This window comes from Gallus gallus, chromosome 6, assembly GCF_016699485.2.
Source record: "Gallus gallus isolate bGalGal1 chromosome 6, bGalGal1.mat.broiler.GRCg7b, whole genome shotgun sequence".
In the NCBI taxonomy this organism is placed as follows: domain Eukaryota; kingdom Metazoa; phylum Chordata; class Aves; order Galliformes; family Phasianidae; genus Gallus; species Gallus gallus.
Window position 1 is genome coordinate 4,128,619 of NC_052537.1, and position 22,195 is coordinate 4,150,813.

At 39.6% G+C, this 22,195-nt stretch overlaps 1 protein-coding gene across 3 annotated transcripts in view; it reads right to left on the reverse strand.

The window, feature by feature from the left end:
- Window positions 1-515: 515 nt before the first annotated feature.
- NRG3 (neuregulin 3) overlaps window positions 516-22,195 on the reverse strand; it is a 371,925-nt gene continuing 350,245 nt past the window's right edge. For all 3 annotated transcript variants that reach the window (XM_040702943.1, XM_015288041.3, XM_040702944.2), the window contains exons 7-9: window positions 17,136-17,263; window positions 9,058-9,228; window positions 516-3,841 (exon numbers count right to left, since the gene is read on the reverse strand). In XM_040702943.1, coding sequence (XP_040558877.1) covers window positions 3,334-3,841; window positions 9,058-9,228; window positions 17,136-17,263 — 807 coding nt within the window. In that variant the 3' untranslated portion in view covers window positions 516-3,333. The remainder of the gene's footprint in view (window positions 3,842-9,057; window positions 9,229-17,135; window positions 17,264-22,195) is intronic.

Below are 22,195 nucleotides of genomic sequence, written 5' to 3' on the forward strand. Positions count from 1 at the left end.
GCTCTGCGTGTGAATATTCACACCAGATAACACTCAAACTTCATAGGTCCGATGTTATTTTTAATTATGTTACAGGTAAATGACAGAGTTCAGAACCTCTTTTAAGGAGATTACAGTCTCTTTCCAAGGGCAGGACTAGATGCCATATTAGGAAGAAACTATGTTTTGGCACTGACACATCCCTTCTGATCTACCGAGTTCAATGGGATCATTAGATTCAGAAAAAAAAAAAAGCAAAATTTGGCCTACCATTTCAGCTGGTTCAGTGCAACTTTATGGAATCTTTTGTGTCCTCTACATACCTAATTGCGAGACCTCAGAGAAAATGTTGTCCCATTCACTGTAAAATAGGAGGGTCCTTGGGGGAAAATAATTGCATTAGAGAAACACACAAATCACTTTAAGTTCACCTGCTTCAATGTTTGAAAATCATTTTCTTTTCCTCTGTAAACAATGACAGTTTCAATAGGATTTGAAGTGTTAACTCTTAACAAATAATACACTAGTCTGTCATATGGTTAATATTAACGTCTCTCTATTCAAACATGCTGAAAACTGAATAGAACAGTTAACATATAACAGTCACACATCCTTTGCTGAATACAAGATCGCATCTCTAACATGAACTGAAGGTATTCTCACCATTTCGGATCTCCATCAATCATTCAGTCAAACATTTCGTTGTATGAAAGTACATTGCTCTTGCCCTCTTTCTGGGTCTTTTGGGGGTGCTCAGTGAACACATTCGCTCATTAAAGGCATTGCTTATGATATAGTTCTTTCTTCAACAGAAATCCTGCAGTGTGTTTCCAATATTTTGCCAGAAGAGAGTTTGCACAGTCTGGCAGGATTTGGGGGCAAGTAGGCCTTACAGCTGGATTGAAAAGATCTGGTGTTGACAGAGCAGTTTGTGAAAGATTTTGCATTTTACTGCAGAGACACCATTTCTCGATGTAATTAATGGTGAAAAGTTAACTGTGAGCATGCTTCACAAATTACTGAATTGGAGCTTTATGTGGAAGTCATTTTTCAAATTACAGGTGTGTTCACTTAGGGGTAGATGCACGCTCACTTGGCTTATGTCCTGAGCTGGCAGGATACAAATGGCCTTAACAGAAAAGTCACACAACTGGGCTGATGTGCAGCTGAGCCCCACTTAGCACAGGTCATCTTCCAGAGGTTTGCCTGGCACAGGTTTTGTGCCATGCCAGCACAGGCAGTTCAGCCCAGTGAGATTGTGCCCAGCCATACGCAGTGCAGAAACACGGCATGGAGGGACCACTCCTTGTGGGGATCCCAGCCTACAGCCTCACCCTCCTGATACGAGAAGAGCTCTGAAGGTTTTTAGAAAGGAGTCTGAATGAGGCATGCTCCATCCTGGGCATAAAGCATAATTTGCCCTCAAATAGACTTTTATTGAAAACACACAGCAAAGATTACAGCCATAGAAAGTTCTGTAAACAAGACAATTTCATCATCTTAAAAAAAAAAAAAAAAAAAAAAAGAAGAGCCAAAACAAAACAACAAAACACACACATACACACAAAACAAAAACAAAAAACCAAAAAATTAAAAGAAAAAAGACAAGAAAACCAAAGTAAGACTTGTTGAATGAAGATTTGTGAAGAGGATTTTTTTTAATGCCTCAGCTAGGCACAAAATAAATGACATACATCTTCAGCATTTTCTTTTTCAAATTTACTTGACAGAGGTTAAAATATTGCTTTATTCTGACTAAACATACAACAGCACTGTGTGACCAGCTGTGCTATTTTGGGAAGTCTTGAGACTTGTGAACTGGAAAGTCTGGGGCTCATCTAATAAATTTAACAATTAATTTGCTGCAAAGAATATTTTAATACATTCTGTATGTATGGTAATTTTTAAAATCAATCTTCTGACATTATCAGGGAAGGCTATTTGGTAATTATTTATTATAGTTTATACTCTTTTTCCCCACAAATAAGCAGATATTTTAATAACAATGAAAACAGTAACATGTGAGCCACTGAACCCAATTCATTGCATTATTTGCATATTATATTACAATTTATTGGGAGGATGAGGGACTCGAAAGAAAGCAAATGCAAAAAAAAAAAAAAAAAAGGCTTATAATATGATTGGGATACTGTAACCAGGAAATGACATTTCTTCTCTAAGGCCTTCTGTAAGGCAGCAGGGATTGATTTGCTGGAAACCATCTGCTCACGTACAGCCCCATCAGAATCAGTTGTGAGCATGCTCCTGGGTCTGCCCATACTGACCTATCTGCAGGGCCAGAGCTTTAACGTTCACAAGCCAAAACCACGATTAATTAAAGTGATCAGAGAACTGAGAGCAGGATCAAATTAGGGCAGCATGGACACCTACCAGCTGGCCTCTGATCGTGTTGGATCTCCCAGACTCATCTCTGAATAACCCATAATAAAAATAAGTAAAAAAAGAAAAAAATACACACACACTCAGAAGTGCTCCTTGAGAGCGTACAAATGCCTTCAAAGTATAACAATTTAGAAATGTTTAGGGATCAGTAAAGAACAGCAGAGTTTACATTCCCCCTCTTAAAAACTAAACTAACCCAAACCTGCCATTATGCGTGCTTCTGCACTTCGAGTATCCCTTGTTCTTCCTCTTCCTCCAACCAAGAAGCTCTGATGGACAAAGCTCAGAGGATGAAGCAGCCACAGGGCCACTGCACCTCCAGAGGCCCCAATCCCTCTCCAGGCTTGGCCTGACCCAAAGCTCCTAAAAGTTTCCACTGTCTTGAGCTGACTGACACACTCAAGTAAGGTAGAGTCAAGCATCTGGTTCAGTTAAGGATTTACGGTCATTCCACAGTTAGTGCTAAGAAGTAGATGTTTGTGTGTCTCCTCCCTCAGTATGAACCTAGAACTGAGAGCAGGGGGGACCGGGTCTGTGCTAGGGTTTTGGGACTTGCACCCCTGGCCAGCATTCACTGCAGTGCTGCCCTGAAACCAAGAATGGTTCTAAGAACGGTCTTGGCCTTGATTGAAAATAGGATACATAGCCTAAGCCTTCTGACAGCCAAACAGGACAGTGTTAAAATACTCTGGAACTGAAACTGTATGTATAATCCTGCCTAGAAAGCACCTGATGTATGCCTTATCCCTCCCGGAACATTTCTTTCCTTTAAAAAAATATTTTGTTAAAAAACACTATGATATGAGGGCGATTGACTATTTGGTTTCTTCTAAGTAGATGCTCTTAAATTAATGCATATAAATAATTTGTATTTAATTTCCTCCTTTCCTGTTTAGCAAAGCATCGAATGCACAGATCTCTTATTCCCCCTCCTGCGACCCCCACACAAAGTCACTTGGTCAATGCTGAGTCTCTTTGCGTTTCACTTTTTAAGACAAATTGTGCCTCTCGGTCTGCCTTGGCCACAGGGCTCATAGGCAGGAATGCGGTGTTCTCGCTTGCGCTGCTCTTCGCGTCTACGCTCGTCAGTTCGAAGTCCTCCGACCTCCTCGCATCAGTCAGAATCCGAATCTGCTCCTGCACAGTTTCTAGCAATATTTTCACTTCGTGTTGTTCTGCTATAAGACAATTACTGACAGGGGAACTCACATTGACAAGTTCAGCTGAATAGGAGTTTTTGCACCATTTGATGCCTGTTACTTCAGAAACATTTTGCATTTGCATGCAGGCTTCGTCCAAGCCCACAGATGGGATGATGGGAACTGAGTTGGCCCTTGAAGATGAGTATCCGACCAAGTCCTTCTGATCCGTGTTATTAAAATAAGGGGTTGTCTCTCTTGAAGGCAGTTGCATATTTATTGAAGTATTCTGAGGAGTTTTTAAACCACTAGATGAATACCTGAAAGGAATAAGAAAGAATTTTTGTTGCACACTGAGCAGCCAGATGTGAACAGCGGAAGGAATGTTGTATGTGAGTCAGAGAGCTGTGCTACAAGGATATATCTGAGCCACGCTCGGAGCACTTAGTGCTAGTGTGGCTTTGGGGAAAACAGCAGGCTCTGGAGATCTGGGTTTTATTGCCACTGCTGTTCCCTCTGTCCCATTTTCCCCACCAGTACATGAGAATAACAACAACAACTTTTTACATGCTTTCATGAGTTATACTGTATTGCGTATAAGGAAGGTTTTTACAGTATGGGTGGTGAACCACTAGCGTGGGTTGCCCAGAGAGGTGGTGGAGACATTCAAGGTCAGGCTGGGCCAGGCTCTGAGCAAGCTGCTGGAGCTTTAGGTGTCCCTGCTCACTGCAGGGGAGTTGGACTCGATGGCCCTTAAGGGTCCCTTCCAACTCAAGAGATTCTCTGAATTTTTTTTTTCTTTTTCCTCCTCCGATAAATCAAATTTGGAATCTCACTCTTTCATTTCTAACTGGAGAAATGGATTGATGCCTCATCATCAGAACTCTCAACTGAGAGAGTTCTGAGAACATCAGAACTCTCAATATCAAATCACTATTCCAGGAAAACACTTAGAAAGGTGAAGAAGAAGAGAAATTGAAACAAAATTACAGTCTTTAATTGCATGGAAACAATCATCTGTGCCCCCTTTCAAATATGCAGAGCGTCTACGTGCACTGTAACTCTGAAAAACATGTCATTTTTAGTAATCACTCAATGCTGACATGATTTGGTTTCTTAGACCCCACCTGGAAATAATGTCTTGTGCTCTGGAAAACGTTATTCACCTATTCTTCAAGAAAAATCCTCTATCCTCCATTTATGTATATTATAGCATGATTTCATTTATTGTGAGGCAACTTCAGAGAATTTTTATCAACATTTCCATTTTGATTCAAAGCCAAATTCATTACTCTTATCAGAAAATGTTTTCACTGATATATTTAAAAACCAGAAATGGAAAATATATTACACATAAAGGAAACAATGCTCAAGAAGATGTTTCCCATTCCAGAAGTATTACTAAAAAATGCAGTATTTCTACTACTTGTGATTACCAGGAACCATAGGCATCACCTCCGTCCTGCATCAATATTTTATGCATCATCAGCTTTGTGCTCTTATCACTATTTGACGGGGCAAGCCAATGAGAAATCTAACATGTTTTATTGTTGATCATGAAAAGCGATATCAACATCTGGTGCAGAGCAAATGTTTGAGCTCAGATAGGAAGGATATTTTCTGAAAGCTGCTTAAACCTACTGGACTTCCCCCGGGGCACTCTATTCACATGTGCCTTGCTTCTTCTGGCATTAGCAGAAGGAGAACTCGGCAACAGCAATTAAAGCGTTCAAAACAGCCGCAGCCCAATAAAAGCGTACAAAGCCAATTAAGTGGACAGGTTTCCTTTGGCCCCATCCTCCTGGTGAGCTGTCAGACAGACAAAAGAGGAGTAAATATCTCTAGGCACATTTCCAGGAGAGTTGATCTGTAGTTAGCTCATCTACGGTGGCTCTGTTTGCATAACTGCTTGATATGAGCCTGGACACATGCACACATGCAGCGCTGTGCGTTGCTACACTGAAACTCTGCAGCAGCATCCCCAAAAGACCACAAAGCACAGCTGGGAGCTCTGCAATAAGGAAGAGACACTGTGACACTCCTATCTGATGATAGGAGGCTGTGAGGCTGCTATCTGATGGACTGAGATACTGCTTTGGGAAGTGGGACCCAGGGGAACAATAAAGCAAGTGGCTTTTAGGATTATGGAGCAGCATTTCTTGCACAAGATATACAGCTGCATTTATGCTTTACTCTGAAGCAGGATGGGGTCAGCTTTCGGTTAATTATTGTTATTCTGTGCTTAGACACACTTACGGCCATCTACTGAGGGCCTTTTTTGAACAGTTTTGAGAACCGGTATGAATGAAAAGCTGATTAGCAAAATTATTCCAGAGGGAGGACAACTGAAAAAAAAAAATAATAATAAAGGAAAACAAAAGAGTGCAGACCTGTTGTGCCCATTCTTGTTTCCTTTGCATTTGCTTATTATATAATTGTTCAAACGACTATAGCTGGAGGGATCTCATCAGCTGCATTATTCCCCTTTTTGGTAATTCAGGCCCTAAATATATTCTGGGCTGCACCCTGAAAACAAAGGGAGTGAATGTTTTTAATGAATTTCTCATGCAATGGATGCATTATATGGATGATACATGAGCAAAACCAAGAAAAGATGGAATTATCTAAATGAGTTTAGTGAGATAACAGTAACATTTGCCAATTCCATAAATAGGATTCAATTATTCTTGGTATTTTGAATACTAATTGGCAGTAACAATAACGTGTAACTCAATGCCTGGCATATTTCCATAGCTGTTTTCTTTTTCTTTTTAAAGTGCAGATGAACACACCAACTTTATGCCAGAAGTACATATTTCTGCCCTGTGCTTACACAGCTTTCAAAGAAAGACTGAGGTTGCATTAAAGCACATGTACTGTGCGTAACAGGCAATGTACTGAACTAGCAGGGATATGAGATTCTGAGCCATGTGAGAGCTGGCTTTTAGGTAACTACAAACAGATCCCTGCTTCTGCTTTTGATGCCAAACTGTTGCTGGTTACAACAGAATGAGACTTCAGTCAATAAGCCCCCTCTAAGTGTGGAATAATAATTACTGTTTCCTATAATTGTTTCCCAGAACTAAAATGTCCCTTAAGAAAGTATTTGCATTATTTTTATCTGAAAAAATTATTTTGTCAGAATAAATTCAATTGCGCATGTACTCCAAAGTGCAGCTCTGCCCACTCTTCTACTGAAACCAAACAAAAAAGCCCTCAAACATTTATACATCTGCAACAGTAACTACCTGTTACACAGTTTTCAAGAGCCTGTGTCAATGAATGAAACTGAATGAAGCATAATTACGCTGTCCCTTAAAACAGACATTAAAGCAAGACAAGACTTATAACTTGAAATACAAAATGGGCTTCATTCAGTCTAGCGCAAAGAGCTTTGCTATAAGCCCTATTGCTATAGGTGTTCACTGTAGGAGCTTGATGGCCAAGTCCATTAAGATGAATGAAGGTCACTGCAGTGGCATTAGCAGGCTTCTGCTCAGCCTTGGAAGCATGCATGTGCCTACCTGAATGTATGACACAGTGGGTATCTGCAAACATGTTTGTATCCGTATAAATACACATTTGCAGATACAACATACTGCCTCTAGCAGCTGATACCAAGCAATGCAAACAGCCGTCACTGACAGCGTGGGATCAATGTGCTGTCCCTCTCATTGCATGCATGCCCACGACACCCCAAAATGCTCATCGGGCTCTGAGATGTGACTGCCATGGAAATATTTGTTTACTTTAAGCCTTTCATTTCACAAAGGTTTTTCTGCTACTCTGAGTGGCAGACTGATGAACCAACCGTATTTGACTCAAAGTCCACAAATGCCTGAATTGCAAATATTGAGAGCTGGTGCTTTCCTGAAGCAGCAAAAGGACCCCGGCTTCTCTAAGGACCGGCCAGTTGGGCTGGTATCTACAGAGAGCACTAACAGTCTGAAACAGATGGTAAGAGAAAGATTTGGGGGAAAAGGGTTCCTGGTTAGAAGACTTCCACTTAAAGCAGAATTAGTAAGCTATTTTTGAATTTTGGTTCGGAGATCAGATGTGCACTTGAATTTTAGTTGCTATAGTTGTTATATTTTAGTTTAGTTACAGTACTTCATTACCGCATCCCTTGCAAAAAGCTCTGTTACGTTCTTTGAAGAGTTCCCTTCCATAAAAATATACTATCCATCATCAAAACGCTTCAATAAAACAAGATGAAAGAATTGCTTTCACGCCCCGTGTTGACATGTTTGTAATTCCTTCTCATGTGGATTGGTTGAAGGATGCTGATAGCACATCTGGGACACTACTGCCGGTACTCCAACACAACAGCACTTGCCGGTGTGTTTGCAGGCCTCTTTCTGAGGACAGGTCCCACTGACAGAGGCAGAACGAAGCAAGTTGAGTGGTACAGACATACGTAGTATGAAGAGGTGCTTCGGGGACTGAGGCCAGAAGGGGTTGCAGCATGGTGAAAAAAAAGAAAAATCAACCTTTTGCAGAATGTCAACAGGCTAAATACAGGCCAATACAAGATGACACTTGTAATACCACATACTGATTTCCTAGAGAGGAGCAAATACAGCTATAGCCACAAGACAGCCTTGCTGTGTTTTCTACCTTGCTTTTCAAGATCAAGACACTGCAGCTTTCTTCCACGCCTGTGTTTCAAGGCACTGCCATGTGGCAGGGAAGCAGCAGCCGGCCTGATACAAAACTTCCATTTAGTCACCACTTTCTTAATGTCTGCATTATCACAGAAACGAACAACAGTATCCTGACTGTAACAAGTAAAAAAAAAAAGTTCTTCCCTAGAAGAAGCAAACTGCTACTACAAAAGAAGCATGAGACAAACCTGAACTTTTGAACAGAGGCCTACTGAAAGCTAACTCTCTGCTTTGCTCTCTCCTATCCCAGGCAAGCCCCACTCCCAGTCTGCCTCCCCTAATTACTGTAGCCAGCTTCATTAGGCAGATTCAGCTACAAGAGACCTACTGATCAAAGTCACGTTCCCTCCCAGGACGCCTGGCTGTGGACTGATGCGTGCCTACTTCTGCCTATGCTAAGCTGGGACTCAGGCATCTTTAAATGAGACCAGAGCTCCACTGCAGGTATTCCTCCTGGTGTTACACGTAGTGTGTTTACAGTGATTCTGGGAAGCCTCTAAAAATCTATAGGGATATGTAAATATTATGCAAAGCAACTCGGCAATTGCAAAAGACTTCAAAGGCTGCTGTAGGTGCATGAAAGCTCTTCTGAAATTCAGACCTTAAGTACAGCTGGAGGTGAATTAGAAAATGAAAAATGTCAGGTTCTTTGTATGTGTTCAAAGACAAACTCACATGAACAGGGTTTCAGTTTTCCATCTACAGCAAACATGCAATCTACAAAGATTGCATTAAAAAACATGGAAGTTGGACTTCTGAATTATTTCCTCTTATTTGTCCAGTGCTGACGGATGAAAGAAGTGCTGTGCAAACATTACTTAGAATTATTTCTCCAAGCAGTGCTGGCTTACTGTGGATATTTCATTACTTACCCATGACAAGGTATTGTGTCCTGCTCTGTGATCCTGGACTCTTCTAGCTGTTGATATGCTGGTCCTGTAATCCCATTGAACCTACCCCGAGGTAAGGGAGGAGTCCTCCGAAAGGCATTTCTATGTAGCATCCCGCTTTTCTGTCCTGGGCTGCAGCATGAAGAGAGACTTCTAGAAACAACACACCAAGGGTACAGTAACAATTATCACTGCAAAAGGGTAAACTTCTGCACAGTGAAGATTCAAAATTAATAATGCATGGATTACTGCTTTTATAAACTTTGCTGTGGCAGCCTACCATGTCAGCAGAAACTCTCTAAGGATATATCCTGCTATAATCCACAGCTAGCTGCTGTTTATGCCGTATCTAATAGATCACATCTCTTCTAAGAAAGAACATAATTGATTGGCATCTTAAACGTTTTCTTATCTTTGATGAAGGATGCTTCTTTTATTCCTTGCTGTGTACCCTAATCCTGGTGTGAGGAGATGGACCCTCTAATAGTGGAAATAAACAGCAAAAGATTGAGCTCAAAATCAGATCTTAAGTTTAAAAGCCCATTATATTGCCTATCAGCCCAGGGGTCCTCCTTGCTGGCAATACAGCATTAAATAGGAAAAATATATATATATTAATGAAGCTGATGAACTTTAGCTTGAAGAAACCATCTATGACACAAGTTTCCTCCATTTCTGACAAGACTTCCTTTTATATTGTTTTTATTCTCGTTTTATATACATTTATATATACTTGTATTGTATGCATTGATTGTTTTCTTGTTTTACATACGTTGATAAATAGAATTCTTTCTTTTTGCAGTATGATAGAAAAATACTTTTATAAACAGCATTTTTGTAGTGTTTTGTAAAAACAGATTTCTCTTTATTTAATGTAGGAATTAGAAGCTATCTAGAATCCACACAGCTATTCTTCTACGAACGATAAATCCAGGTTTTGCTAACGCAAACATAAGGGAACACAAAATTATGTCAAAATATAACCCATTTATACTGCATGACATGACTGGTTATTCATTTTCCAGCTACTCCTTATTTCTCTTAACATCTCCTGGGGTTCAGAAATGCATACATATTACTTAATATTATGTAACATCCTTAATGAACTTTTAGTATAGGTTTTGCGGATGCATTGTATGAATTATTATCTTTGCTTAGGTGAATAATCAGAACTTCTGATACAATTCAGCTATGCAAATGACTTTTCCTAAACTTACTTCACTTATTATAACACAATTTAATAGCAATCTGCATTTCATACTTAATGGAAACTTTACTATAGGTCGGGCCCCATCTAATCCCAAAGAAATTCTTGCTGGGATAAACATCTTGGACAAGTTCTCTTGGAGAACACATTTTGTTAAAACCAACCCTTTCTCTCCAAGCTCAAAACAGAAGAAAGAAATTCAAACACAATCTCTACTCTACTGCTCACGTTCCTTTTTGGTCCCTGTAATGTTTTCTTCTACACTTGCAGATGCCTGGAGCTTTTTAATTGAAAAGATCGATAACTCATAGCAATAGCGCTCCCATAAAGATTTCTAATGCTTCCTTAAATAGATTTTCCTTAGCTATTAAGAAAGATGCAAAAAAACCCCTAAAAACCTTGGGAACAAAAACAAGTTAGACTGAGGTTCTGACCTTTGATTCTGGAGGGCTGAATTCAAGTTGCGAGATACAGCTTGTATTCTGTAAAACAGCATTACCATATCACAAAGCAATTGGTAATTTCTGCTCAGGAAACTTGGATTATTAAATCAGGGAATCTTAAAAGGTGCGGCTGAATGAATAATTCACAAAGGATAATGAAATTTTGGAGTTTTTGTTATTACTGATTGCAGTACGTTCACCCATGTACTAAGGAAGTCAACAAACTAATTAACTTAAACTTTGCATTTACTGCAGATATTTGAAACTAGAAAGGCAAAGTTTATTAGTTGTTGTTTTGATTGCAGCTCAGAAGGCCAACAGTATCCTGGGTTGTATCAAGAGTGATGTGGCCAGCAGGGAGAGGGAGGTGATTGTCCCCCTCTTCTCTGTCCTTGCAAGGCCCCATCTGGAGTACTGCATCCAGGCCAGGGGCTCCCAGCACGAGAAAGATGCAGAGCTGCTGGAGCAGGTACAGAGGAGGGCAGTGAGGATGCTCAGAGGGCTGGAGCACCTCTCCTACAAAGAAAGGCTGAGGGAGCTGGGCTGGCTTGGTTAGCTTGCAGCTATGTCCCTCACAGGCCTCTGCTCTATTGCTCGCATTATATGCTTCCCTCTCTGCAGAAAACAGTGCCTTTCCAATTTCTCCAGGTGATTTCCCCTTCTTTAGCCACCATTATATTTTCTTCCTTGCTCTGTTCTCCAGTCTAAGTGGCTAAAAGAGATAATCCATGTAACTAAGCTGTTCAATAAAGCAGAACAATAAGGAAAGCTGTAGCAAATGATGTCTCCAAAATCTATCAATTGATTACTCAAGAATAACAAAAACCAGAACAGGCTTGGAGTGCCTGACAAGTAATACATAAACTAGGGAGAAGTGTAGTTCTGATGAATAAATGGTTTGAAATAAATAGCTCAAGAATCTCTAAGGTTAATGAAGAACTTGGGATTCATCCTTGTAAACTGTTTTGTGTGAAAATTTTCTTTAGGTTGAGCAACTGAGTGAAAACAAAGACTGTCTCAGGAGATGGAGTATTCCCTTCTCAAGGCACATATCCAGCTCTCCAGTAAAGTTAACTGTTCCTGGAGAGGAGATGACTTGCAGTGAATTTACAGTAACTCTGGAAATCATCCCGTACTATTTTTTCAGTTAATTGCTAAACAAAATTGATCGTGCATCTCATTATCAACACACTCAAAAGTACCTTTGTTAGTGAAAACATGAAAAGGACTAACAAGAGGAACATGATTAAAATGTTAAAACTTTAGATGTGAATTCTTTCTTGTTTAATGAGCACAATGGAACTAGAAGCATGGTTGTGTGCGTCATTACTTTATTTACACTTTCCCTTTTTTTTTTTTTTCCTGCCTCTTCAGTCTCACTTTCCCTTCTGGTGATAGTACTATCACATCACTTGGATTTCCACCATCCTCTTCCCTGGTATCTCTTGCATTCCTTCCATCTGTGCCTTCACATTTTCCCTATGTTCTCAAGATGCCCCCTGCTGTCATGCTCTGAATTAGATATTCAAGAGAAAGATGTTAAAACATCAAATGTTCCTTTTTTTTTTTTTTTTTTTTTACACCAGCTTCAGTTGTGTACATCTTGTACTAAATGCAAGCTCATCTCTAGTATTATTAAGATGCCTTCATCCACACACTTGCTGTTCCAATTGTTTTGTTTAAAAAGAAAATCTTGAACTGGGATACATGATTGTAATTCATGAAGAGAAAAATATAAGGAGGAAGAAAGGGGAATTCTAAAACTCGCTGTAAATACTCCGGCTCTGTACCTACAAAAACTATACAGAGTGGCATATTGCATTACCTGGAATATTGCCTACCGATAACAAGATGCAAACTGTGCTGTCTAAAGCTGAAAGCCGTACTGCTTGTCCTTGCTAGACAGGAGCAATAAATATATACCCCAATGATAGAGATAGTTGCCAGATAAACAATGTCTTCTGAAACTCCCTGGGAGCCATATTTTTAGGCAATGGTACGTAATCTTTTGGTAACGTGTGCTCAGATGAACTATTCAGACTTTCAACCAATTTTCAGTTCTAATAAAAAGGATCTGTTGTACTTGAGAACATAAGCGTCTATCAATAAATGCCACAGGAAGGCACAGTACTGTATCACAAAGTCCTTTTGTCAGGCTGTTAATAAGAACGAGATGACACAAAAAGCGCGAGCCTCTATTGGCATCTTTGTTATAGAGGGTACCTCAAAGGAGGGAGTTAATGTCATCTCTGGGACTTCAGCAAAGCTGTGTGTGATTAAAGTAATACTAAGACTGTAAGGGGTGTATTATGCTAAAAAATGGTGGCATAAGCTGAGAATTTTAATAACGTTTTATTTATTTGATTTGTTTAAATCTCCATAGCGTCCTACATTTCAAGCATTTAAGCATCACTTTTTTCTCCTGCCTTTGCAAAAACCAATAGGGTAACAAAACACCAAAGATTACATAGGAGAACAACTAACCCACAAGGGCGCAACGACCCGTGTTTTCCAGATCGTGCTTATAAATGGTTGGAGCTGGTCAGATCTTCAGTTCAGGTGATGGACTGAGACCACCTTGCAGGCTTATTTTTTTTCTTTTCAGGTGAAGGAGCAGCTCTACAGCTGCTAGTCCCCATGTGCAAGCCTAACTATTCTAGTAGAAACATTGCTATTCACATACTCAGGAATAGCACTTGCTGGAACGTTGTAATTCTGCACAATTACTACGTGTAGCCTGGGGTCACTATCCCAGGTCTACCAGTTAGGTACATACAATAGGAAAAAGGAACCAAGATGTCAAAGGTGCGTCAGTGGCACGGAGTTCAGCCAGCCACCATGACCTCATTCTATGCTTCCTGTACAGCATGGATCAGCCTCTGTCCTAAAATGACTACTCCAGAAAGTTGTTCTACATTGAAAACTCAGACTTAAAATTTGTTATGACGAGTAGACATCTATTGGTATCACCACCGTAACGTCGTATTTGTTCATTTTAAGCAGGCCTTTCCGTTCTCCTTACCTTTTCTCTGATGTGTTTATAAGCAGCTGTCATATACTCTTTTCAGTCTTCATTTACTACACTAAATGAGACAAACTAATCCTTTCCATGAAACACAGATGATTCATCCCTTACTGTATTAGCTCGTCAATGCAATTTGAGCCCATATTAACCATGAAGCCATTTTATCCACACAAGAAAACACTGGTGATTCCTCATGCTACATTCACATGCAGTGAAACAATATCTCATGAAGTCATTTTAGAATTTCTGACTTTCAGATGGCTATGTCTTCACTAACGCTTTCTGTCATCCCTACTTCTCTTTTGCATGTCAGCATCACCTTGCAACTTGGTCACCCTTTCACCAAGTGGTACGTGCTGAACCTGTTCTTCCTCATTTGTTTCTCAGCTCTGGGAGATGATTTTGTTATTAATTCTCAAATGTCTGGGCTTGTGTTTAGTACTGCTGAATTCCGAACCACGTAACTCCACTCCTCAAGTTTACTTGATTCATTCTTTACCTCGCATCTAGAGCAGTATTCTGTGCTTACCCTATAAGTAATTTCTTCAGTATGTTCCCACTCAAGGACATAGATTTCTGCATTTTACTTCTACTTTGACTGTTGTAATGTCAATTTTCACACATATTGATCCACTCCTGTTCTGCCTTCATCCCCAAACAATCATCCTAATTGAAAAATAAAATACATTCATCCAGGATTTCCCTACTTGCTTCATATATTCTCTCTGTCTCTCCATCAGCTTTGCTTCTTTGGGTATAGTATTCTTATTACCCAGCAAGAATACTTGATTTTGGTATCACCAGTAACCCTTAACTCTCAATGTTTTCTGGAAATGTTCACTTCAAGAATGACCTCTTGTTCTCTGTGATTCAGTTAGTTTCCCTGCCTGTGCTTCATCCCTTCAAGCCATTTCTGTTAAGTAAACTTCTCCAGAAGACTATGTTCTTTCCTTGGGAAAATACCAGATTCTTTATACTTTCTCCTTTTTTCAAGGCTTCCTCTTAGTTGTGTTACTGCATCAATATCTGATTTCTAAAATTCATTAATTTGCTTTGCAGAATTAACTTAGATTTACTATTTCATTTAATTTAAACTGAATCAATTGTACTGAGAGCATAAAGATCAAAATGCAAAGTAAAAAAAATAGTTTTTACCTTTTTTTTTTTTAATGGAGTTTAAAAATGCAACTGTGAATTATTTTAAAATTTAGAGTAAGTTTATCCTATTTTGGCACTTTTGCAAGGCAATACAACTGTCTAATGCTTCAAGCCTCTGCATTTGGCTTTCATCACAGCTTTCTCTGAAATGAATCCCGCTGAAATCAAAGATGAATGAATCAAAGAAAGTCAGCACGTCTAACTACCAAGAAAACTGCTATGCAAAGGGATCACACATCAGTCCAATAGCCAACAAAATCATAATTTGTTCCTGTGTGTACAAGGCAGTAAGGGTTTTCTTTCTTAAACAACAGATAATCAGAGGTGAATTTTTGAGCACACTGTATACCTTACAATAAGTTTACTCACTAAACACGCTTGTTATTTTCCAGTTCTAACTAAGGATTATTTTACATGTGGGAACAGAAGATAATAAATTCTTGTACAATAATAACAGTGAGTAATACAGAGGAAATATTTCAGGAGTAAGACTTGGTAATTCAAATCTTTCATCTTTATATCAATTCTTTGCATTCAGCTGAGGTGGCAGAGTGAGGAAACTTATTATCCAGTAATCTGAGTGAAATAACTAGGCGACCTCTTCTCTGTCAGCCTAATTTGAGCAAGCCAGAATGATTTCCTACCCTGATAGTCTTAAAGCCAGGAGAAAACTCTTCTGTTTTTAAGAACTGTTGAGCAGACAGCTACTGATTTTAAGAAATAATCACCAACCATTAACGCCCTTGAAAATGCAAATAGGATAAGTAGGTCTAGTTGCGGAAGAAAATATTTCCATAGTGAGCAGAAACAGAATAGACAGTTTAACAATTGCATAACATGAGATCCTGAAGAACTGCTCTAAGTTTTCCAGGTCCATGTCATGTTTTGAAGACAAGATACCATTCTATTTTTATCTAATTGTTCATTTTAGGGAGACTGAGAACTTCAGCTAGGACCACTTTAGACCTGTGTCAGTGCACCTCAGTGGAATGGAATGAGGGGATGCTTAAAGCAAAATGCATCCTTGTTTAAGAAAAAAAAAAAGCTTCATTTTTTAATCTATATTTGATATACAGAAACAAGGGCTAATTGTACCTAGACTGTGATTAATTAGATGGACGTTACAAAAAGACACCAAATGAAACGGAGAAAAAAAAACTTCACACTGCACAGCATTTAGAAACTATAAAAACTGAGTAACTTAGGAAGCTGTCACACGATGCATAAATCAAAGACAGTCTTATAAGTCATTGGCATGTTAAAGTCTGTTGCATTTTTTATAAAGCGATGCTCTTGTATAATAAATCTTAAGTTATAAAACTATGAAAAAGAATTTGTTATAAATCAAGCTGTCTTAAAAAAGTTCTGAGGCAAAGACTCTTAATACAGTCCAATGCTTGACACCTGGAAATAAGAAAAAGTAGTTTTCTTTCCCATTTGTAAAGAGAGGTTTTGGTGCATGAATGTGTTAAAATGAGCTCTTTGGAATTCTGCATTAATTTACTAAAACTTCAGCGAGGCTTATTCTGTAATTTCCCTATGGAAAACAAGGAGTTCAGAGTCATTCAGTTTTTGTTTTAAGAGCCCTTTGTAAATAAGAAATATTCAGTCCTTATTTCCACATTCTAAAACTTAACAGTGTCATAATTCAGCACCTAAGCAATTTCACATTGGGGTGTTGCAATCATGTTATCAAGGGCAAGTGAATGTCACTAAATTTTTTCTAAGGTTCTCCTTTTGACGAGATTGCGATTAAAATATCCACAGAGCTTCAACAGGAATAATTCTGGGCAACACAGTTCATCTACACTCAGTAAAATGATTATGCATGTATTGCAAATCTGTATAGAATAAGGAAAAACCCAAAGAAAAGCATCTGACAAGATAGTTAGCATTAAGTTTTCATGCCACATTAAAGGTTTAAGTAAGGTTAATCTAAGTAGGATCCAAATATCCCTTCCTGGTTCACATGGCACATGACTGTTGGTTTAGCCAGTCTTTCAAGCAGAAAAGAAGGAACATGACTGGGGGACTCCAACAAATGTCCTCTCGGCTTTACACCAAACACCACAGAAGTTAAGCTACCACCTCAGGCAATCGTCTGCTAGCACACTATGGTCCTCCATATATCCCAGCATTGTTGTCCAATCCTCCCTCCCATATGTCACTCGCCTGGCAGCATCCCACAGCAGCCACCACCCCTTTCCCAAGGTAGCCGTCTGCTCACCTGTGTTGCTTGGTCAGCTGAGTTCCTCTGTCAGGAGACAAAGCCTCTGGGAAAGACTGAGGACCTGAAAAGCTGGACTCCATGACCTTGTCCAGAGCAGGCCCAGGGTGCCTATCTGTTTTGGAGTACTGTTACACAGAGAATAAAATTAATTAATACATAAAATGCAAAATACATTGTTGATGTTATTCATCGAGAACTGAAATTGATAAGAAGTGCTTCCATTTAAAAATTAAAACCAGGGAGTGCAAGTAATACACGCATTCACTGCTGTTTACACAAGTGAAGAGCACCAAGGTTGGTTGTGTCCATTACCTTCTCCACATCAGAAACCCAATGTTCACACTGGCAGCAAAACTACTGACTGATCTGCCCAAAACAAAAGGGAACACAGACCCCTTTGAATAAAAAACTGCTTTTGAGACTGCCCATGCAGCACCTGAGATCACGAAACACATCTCAGATGGTGTTCAGCACCTTTTTGTGTCCTTCGGTGATTTCAGTCAAACACTCCTTTCATCAATATGCATAACTAGGAAAACCACCCACCCTGAACAGCTTTTGTATCATCAGATAAGTAAGAAAGACATCTGAATCCTATCTGTAGAGCCAGACATCCCTTCTGCACCTGAAACTTCTGACCTGAGAGTATCTGTGCTAGTAGTATCAGCATAAACATAATTCTTCTCGTGACAGTTATGTGTGCAGGGCAATCTCTGGGCACACAGCGTGACACAAAGGTCTGTAAAGCAGACACCGGATGCGAACAGGAATGGATTTTCCTCTTCTTGCTTTGTGATTCATCAGGAAATTCAGCAAAAAAAATGAACTGGCTCCGATCCTGAATAGGGCCAGGAAGTCAAAGCATAGGAAAGGTGCATTTTGGATTGGAAGAAGAATCAATGTTCGCAGCTGCCAGACAGTACCTCAGAGGTATGAGCAGTTAACCCACATTTCCACATCGTTATGAAAAACAGCAGAAAAAGAAACACAAAAGAAAGATAATATTTCTGACGCCATGTTGAGATGAACTGCGCTAAACCCAATTGGCCCATTTTTCTTTGATCCTTTTCTCTCTGCATTGAATTTGTACTTTTAGTACTACGCAGGCAAGGTTACCTTTACAATAAGCTGGTACTGTGGGATCTATTACATGATTAAGTATTTTAGGAAAAAATACAATGTACGTGAATAAAATATCACAATGATAAAATAAATGCCTTGCTATTATACAACAGCATAAGCATTTGTGAAGGAGACAGTAAGATTTCTGTCATGGTACAGTTCCTCCCCATAATTATTTTGTTGTCTAACAAAAGACCAGGTGAGAATTCCTTAAAAAGAAGGAGTTATATTCTGGTTCCCAATTATTATAATTATCTACATTTCCCAAGAGTTTAGCAAAAATTAAAAGGAAAGTCTGACAAGATTACTCTCTTCTAACCAGTTTAAGAGTGTGTTCACAGAATGTCTTGGACTACCTGTGACCAATTGCTATTGAAAAAAAAAAAAAGATCTTCCAGATTTTGTCCTAAGTTATCAATTCTATCTCTTTCTGTTGTGTGAAATACCCGCAGGAAAAGGGCCAAAATCACTGCTTAAGGGCTTCTGAAGGCAAAGCTGTGAAAGTGCCAATATGCAAAATGTGACTGCACACAAAGTAAACACAACTGAAATAATAAGAAGAAACATATTCCACTCGTTTTCCTTCCAGTTACAATGATCTTAGCTGTCATTTGTCACTACTGTAGATGAAGCATTCAGATGGAAGTATGTCTTTTAAGGTGCTCGTGTTTGTGACAGTTTTAAACTTTAATGCTTTTTCTGCCAGCTGCAGCAATGACACTGATTTCTGACCTGAATAAATCAATTTGAGCTATGGAAAGAATGAGTTGTAAGCATTCGGAAGGTATTTCTGCCCTTTTTCGTGTTTGTTCATGATATTAAATTGAAGGTCCAAATGGCTTTATAGGAACACTGGCATGAAGTGAATCACAGAGGTTAAGCAGGGATGAGCTATGCCTCTTGCCACATCTATGGTTAAAGTGAACGTGGGCTGGGGGGGATCACACACAGAAGATCATCTTTGCTCACCACAGCTGAGGAAGAACAGGGCCCCCATGAGCTGCCCACTATGATCCCAAATAATCAGCACCCAAAGCGCCCAGGCACAGGGTGGTTCTTTCTTCTTAATCAAACATTTATATCATGACATCGCTCACTAATTAACAGAAGAACCACAATATCAGTTACACTGATAAGGTATTTCACAATTTAAACCGAGGGTGCAAATACACAGAGAATTCAAACAATCAACGGAATCAATTTTATTTAGATGTAGCACATCATCCGTAGGATTAAATACAGTTGAGTTTACTTTTCTCTACCTTAACCATAAATGCCACATCCCTTCCCTGAGACCGCCTTTGGAGGAAAACATCAGAATCCTGAGATAAGTTTACCGCAGCATCAAGCAGAGCTCCCAGAGTGGGACAGGGGATTGCTACCCAGCTGTGTCCCAGTGGAGCCAGCCCCACTGACCCCAGCTGTCACCCAAGCTGCTCCCTACAGAGCCCTCTGCTCGCTGCCAAATAATCAGCCACTACAGGGGATAAGCTGTGAAGCACTGTTAGAGTACTGTACTGCTCTGGGAGGTTGGAAGCATCCCTGAAATCTTATCTGTATCTGGTGGTTCTGTTTTGTTTTTTTTTTAATGGCTTTATTGTCTTTTTGTTTAATTATGTGTGCTTGTTTGAGCTGATGTAAAAGAAACGCTGATGTATATGGCTAAAGAAATTAAAGAATAATGAAAGTATTTAAAAATACAACATTTTGCAAATTTTAATTTCTTCATGGTTTCACGGAGAAAAATAATCTGTTATGTGCAATTACTCAAGCTCTTTGACAATAAAATCTCACCCCCTGCTAGATAATGCTAAATGAGTCTGCAAGTCAGCCTCTGTCACTGACCTGCTGTATCACTGCGAGCCATTTCCCTGCTCTATGCCTTGGATTATTCTTAAATTTAGGAACCACAGGTGACAAATGCCTCCTACGTGCTACAGAATAGCTAGACACTGTTGTTCTATGGTTAAGCAAAACAAAACAACCCCCTCCAGCTCTTTCTCCTTGATGGATATCTCTCAAATAATAACATAAAATCAAGTGCAGATTTGCGTCAGCATTGGAAAAGAGGTGATATGGGGTTGCCATTTCAAAAAGGACTGGGAAGGCAGAGGGTATCAGATTAGCATTACATTCAGAGAGGTGAAGAACTAATGCCTCCTCTGGAAGGGCTGGCCTTGCCCCACCAGCCTGTCAGCTGGAATACTGAGCATCCTCACAGCTGCTCCCCGTGCTCTGCTGCCAGCACTCTAGACAGAGGCCAGCAAGCTCAAGTCTGTCTATTATGGCAATTCTTCCAAAGTCATCACAAGTCATTGAAGTGGGAAATCTGCTCCTGATCTTAGCTGATAAATCACATCACAACTCAGGTAAAAACACACACTCATCTTTGAAAAGAGCTAAATGCCTTTGTCTGGTATTCAACATATATTAATTGCATTTGCATCACAGTGATTAAGTTTATTTACTACAGTATCAACAAGTGTCAACAAGTCACAAAAAGAGAACTTTTGTCCTCTTGTTATAAGAATATCAGAAACATGAAGCCTGTGATTGCAAGCTGTTAGGAAAAAGTGTAGTGAGAAGTGAAACCACACGCTACAGCACGAAAAGCATATTAGGCACCTCAGAGGGGATGTGATGGGGAATTAATAGACACTTAGTATCAAGGGAGAGGGCATTAAATGCCACAAGGATGAAAAGGGCTATTTTAAACAACCATGCCAACCGTCAGAATCACAAAAGGAATGGCAAGTCTTCTGCTGCTTTTGTTGTTGCTCGTGTTCTCAAGCTAGGAGAATTTAAGGAAACCCTGTAATCAAGGTGTAGAATGAGGCAGTAAGCACCAGGAGACACCAAGCCTAATGGATCTGCAGAGAAACAAAAGTGGAACTGGGACACGTCCTCCTGTGTAGGGTGCAGAGAGTGTTTGCCTAAGAGGGGTTGCTGAGCGCCCTGACTTGCTCATGTATGATGACATGGAACCATCTGCTGCAGTCCTGTGGACCACATTCATTAAATGTGTCTCAAAGATGATAAAATCTCTTTGGGAAGACATAGGTAATGCTAGGAAGACCGAAGCTTCGTGCACCTGGTAAAATAAATCTTTATCTCCTGTGTACCTCAAAGATCCTCCATTAAGAACTTTTACATAACTCTTCCTTGCTGAAGACTTATTGCAAGATTATCAGCACGTATGCATTCATAAAGAAGAAAAATGGTGTACAGAAAATGGGGTAACTACAAAAACAATGTAGAAGACAGGAGCCCGAACTTCTGCCAAGCAAAATGTGGAAATAGTTATCAAAATTCAAGCTCCCTGACAACCTAGCAAGAAATTGCACATTGCTGTCAAATTATTTGGGAAAAGGACTATCTTTGAAGAAGATTGCAGAGAAATATTAATAGACTAACAGCTCTGTTCAAACTCTTGTTTATGAATCCTGCTTACAGAATAGCATATTGTTTATCTAATTTGTATCCTTTACTGTACGATGGAATCGATACTGAGAGCCCAGGTGAACACAATTACCAGCTCTGAGCAGAAGGAATTCACAGAGGATACTTCACAGAATCACAACTGAACTGAGGAAGGAAGTGGAAGAGATGTAATAGATTCAAATGCAGGAAGGAAAAGCATACGATGCTTCAAAATATTTCTGCTGCCGATATAAACAGAAAGCTTTATTCCCTATAATATATCCAGTGACAGGGAGACATCCACATTTTGGCTTAACTCTCTAAAACTCCTTGCACTCTTCCTCAACCCTGGGGCCAGTCGAGGAAGGTGAGTTTGCACTTGTTCATGTTAAAGAGCCATTGGTTAGCTTTGCAAAGAGTGAAATCTTTCCATGAGTAGTTCAAGCTGGTTAGAATTGATAGAATAGAAAACCCAAACTCCTCAGACACTTTCTACTTCGTTTACGTTTACACTG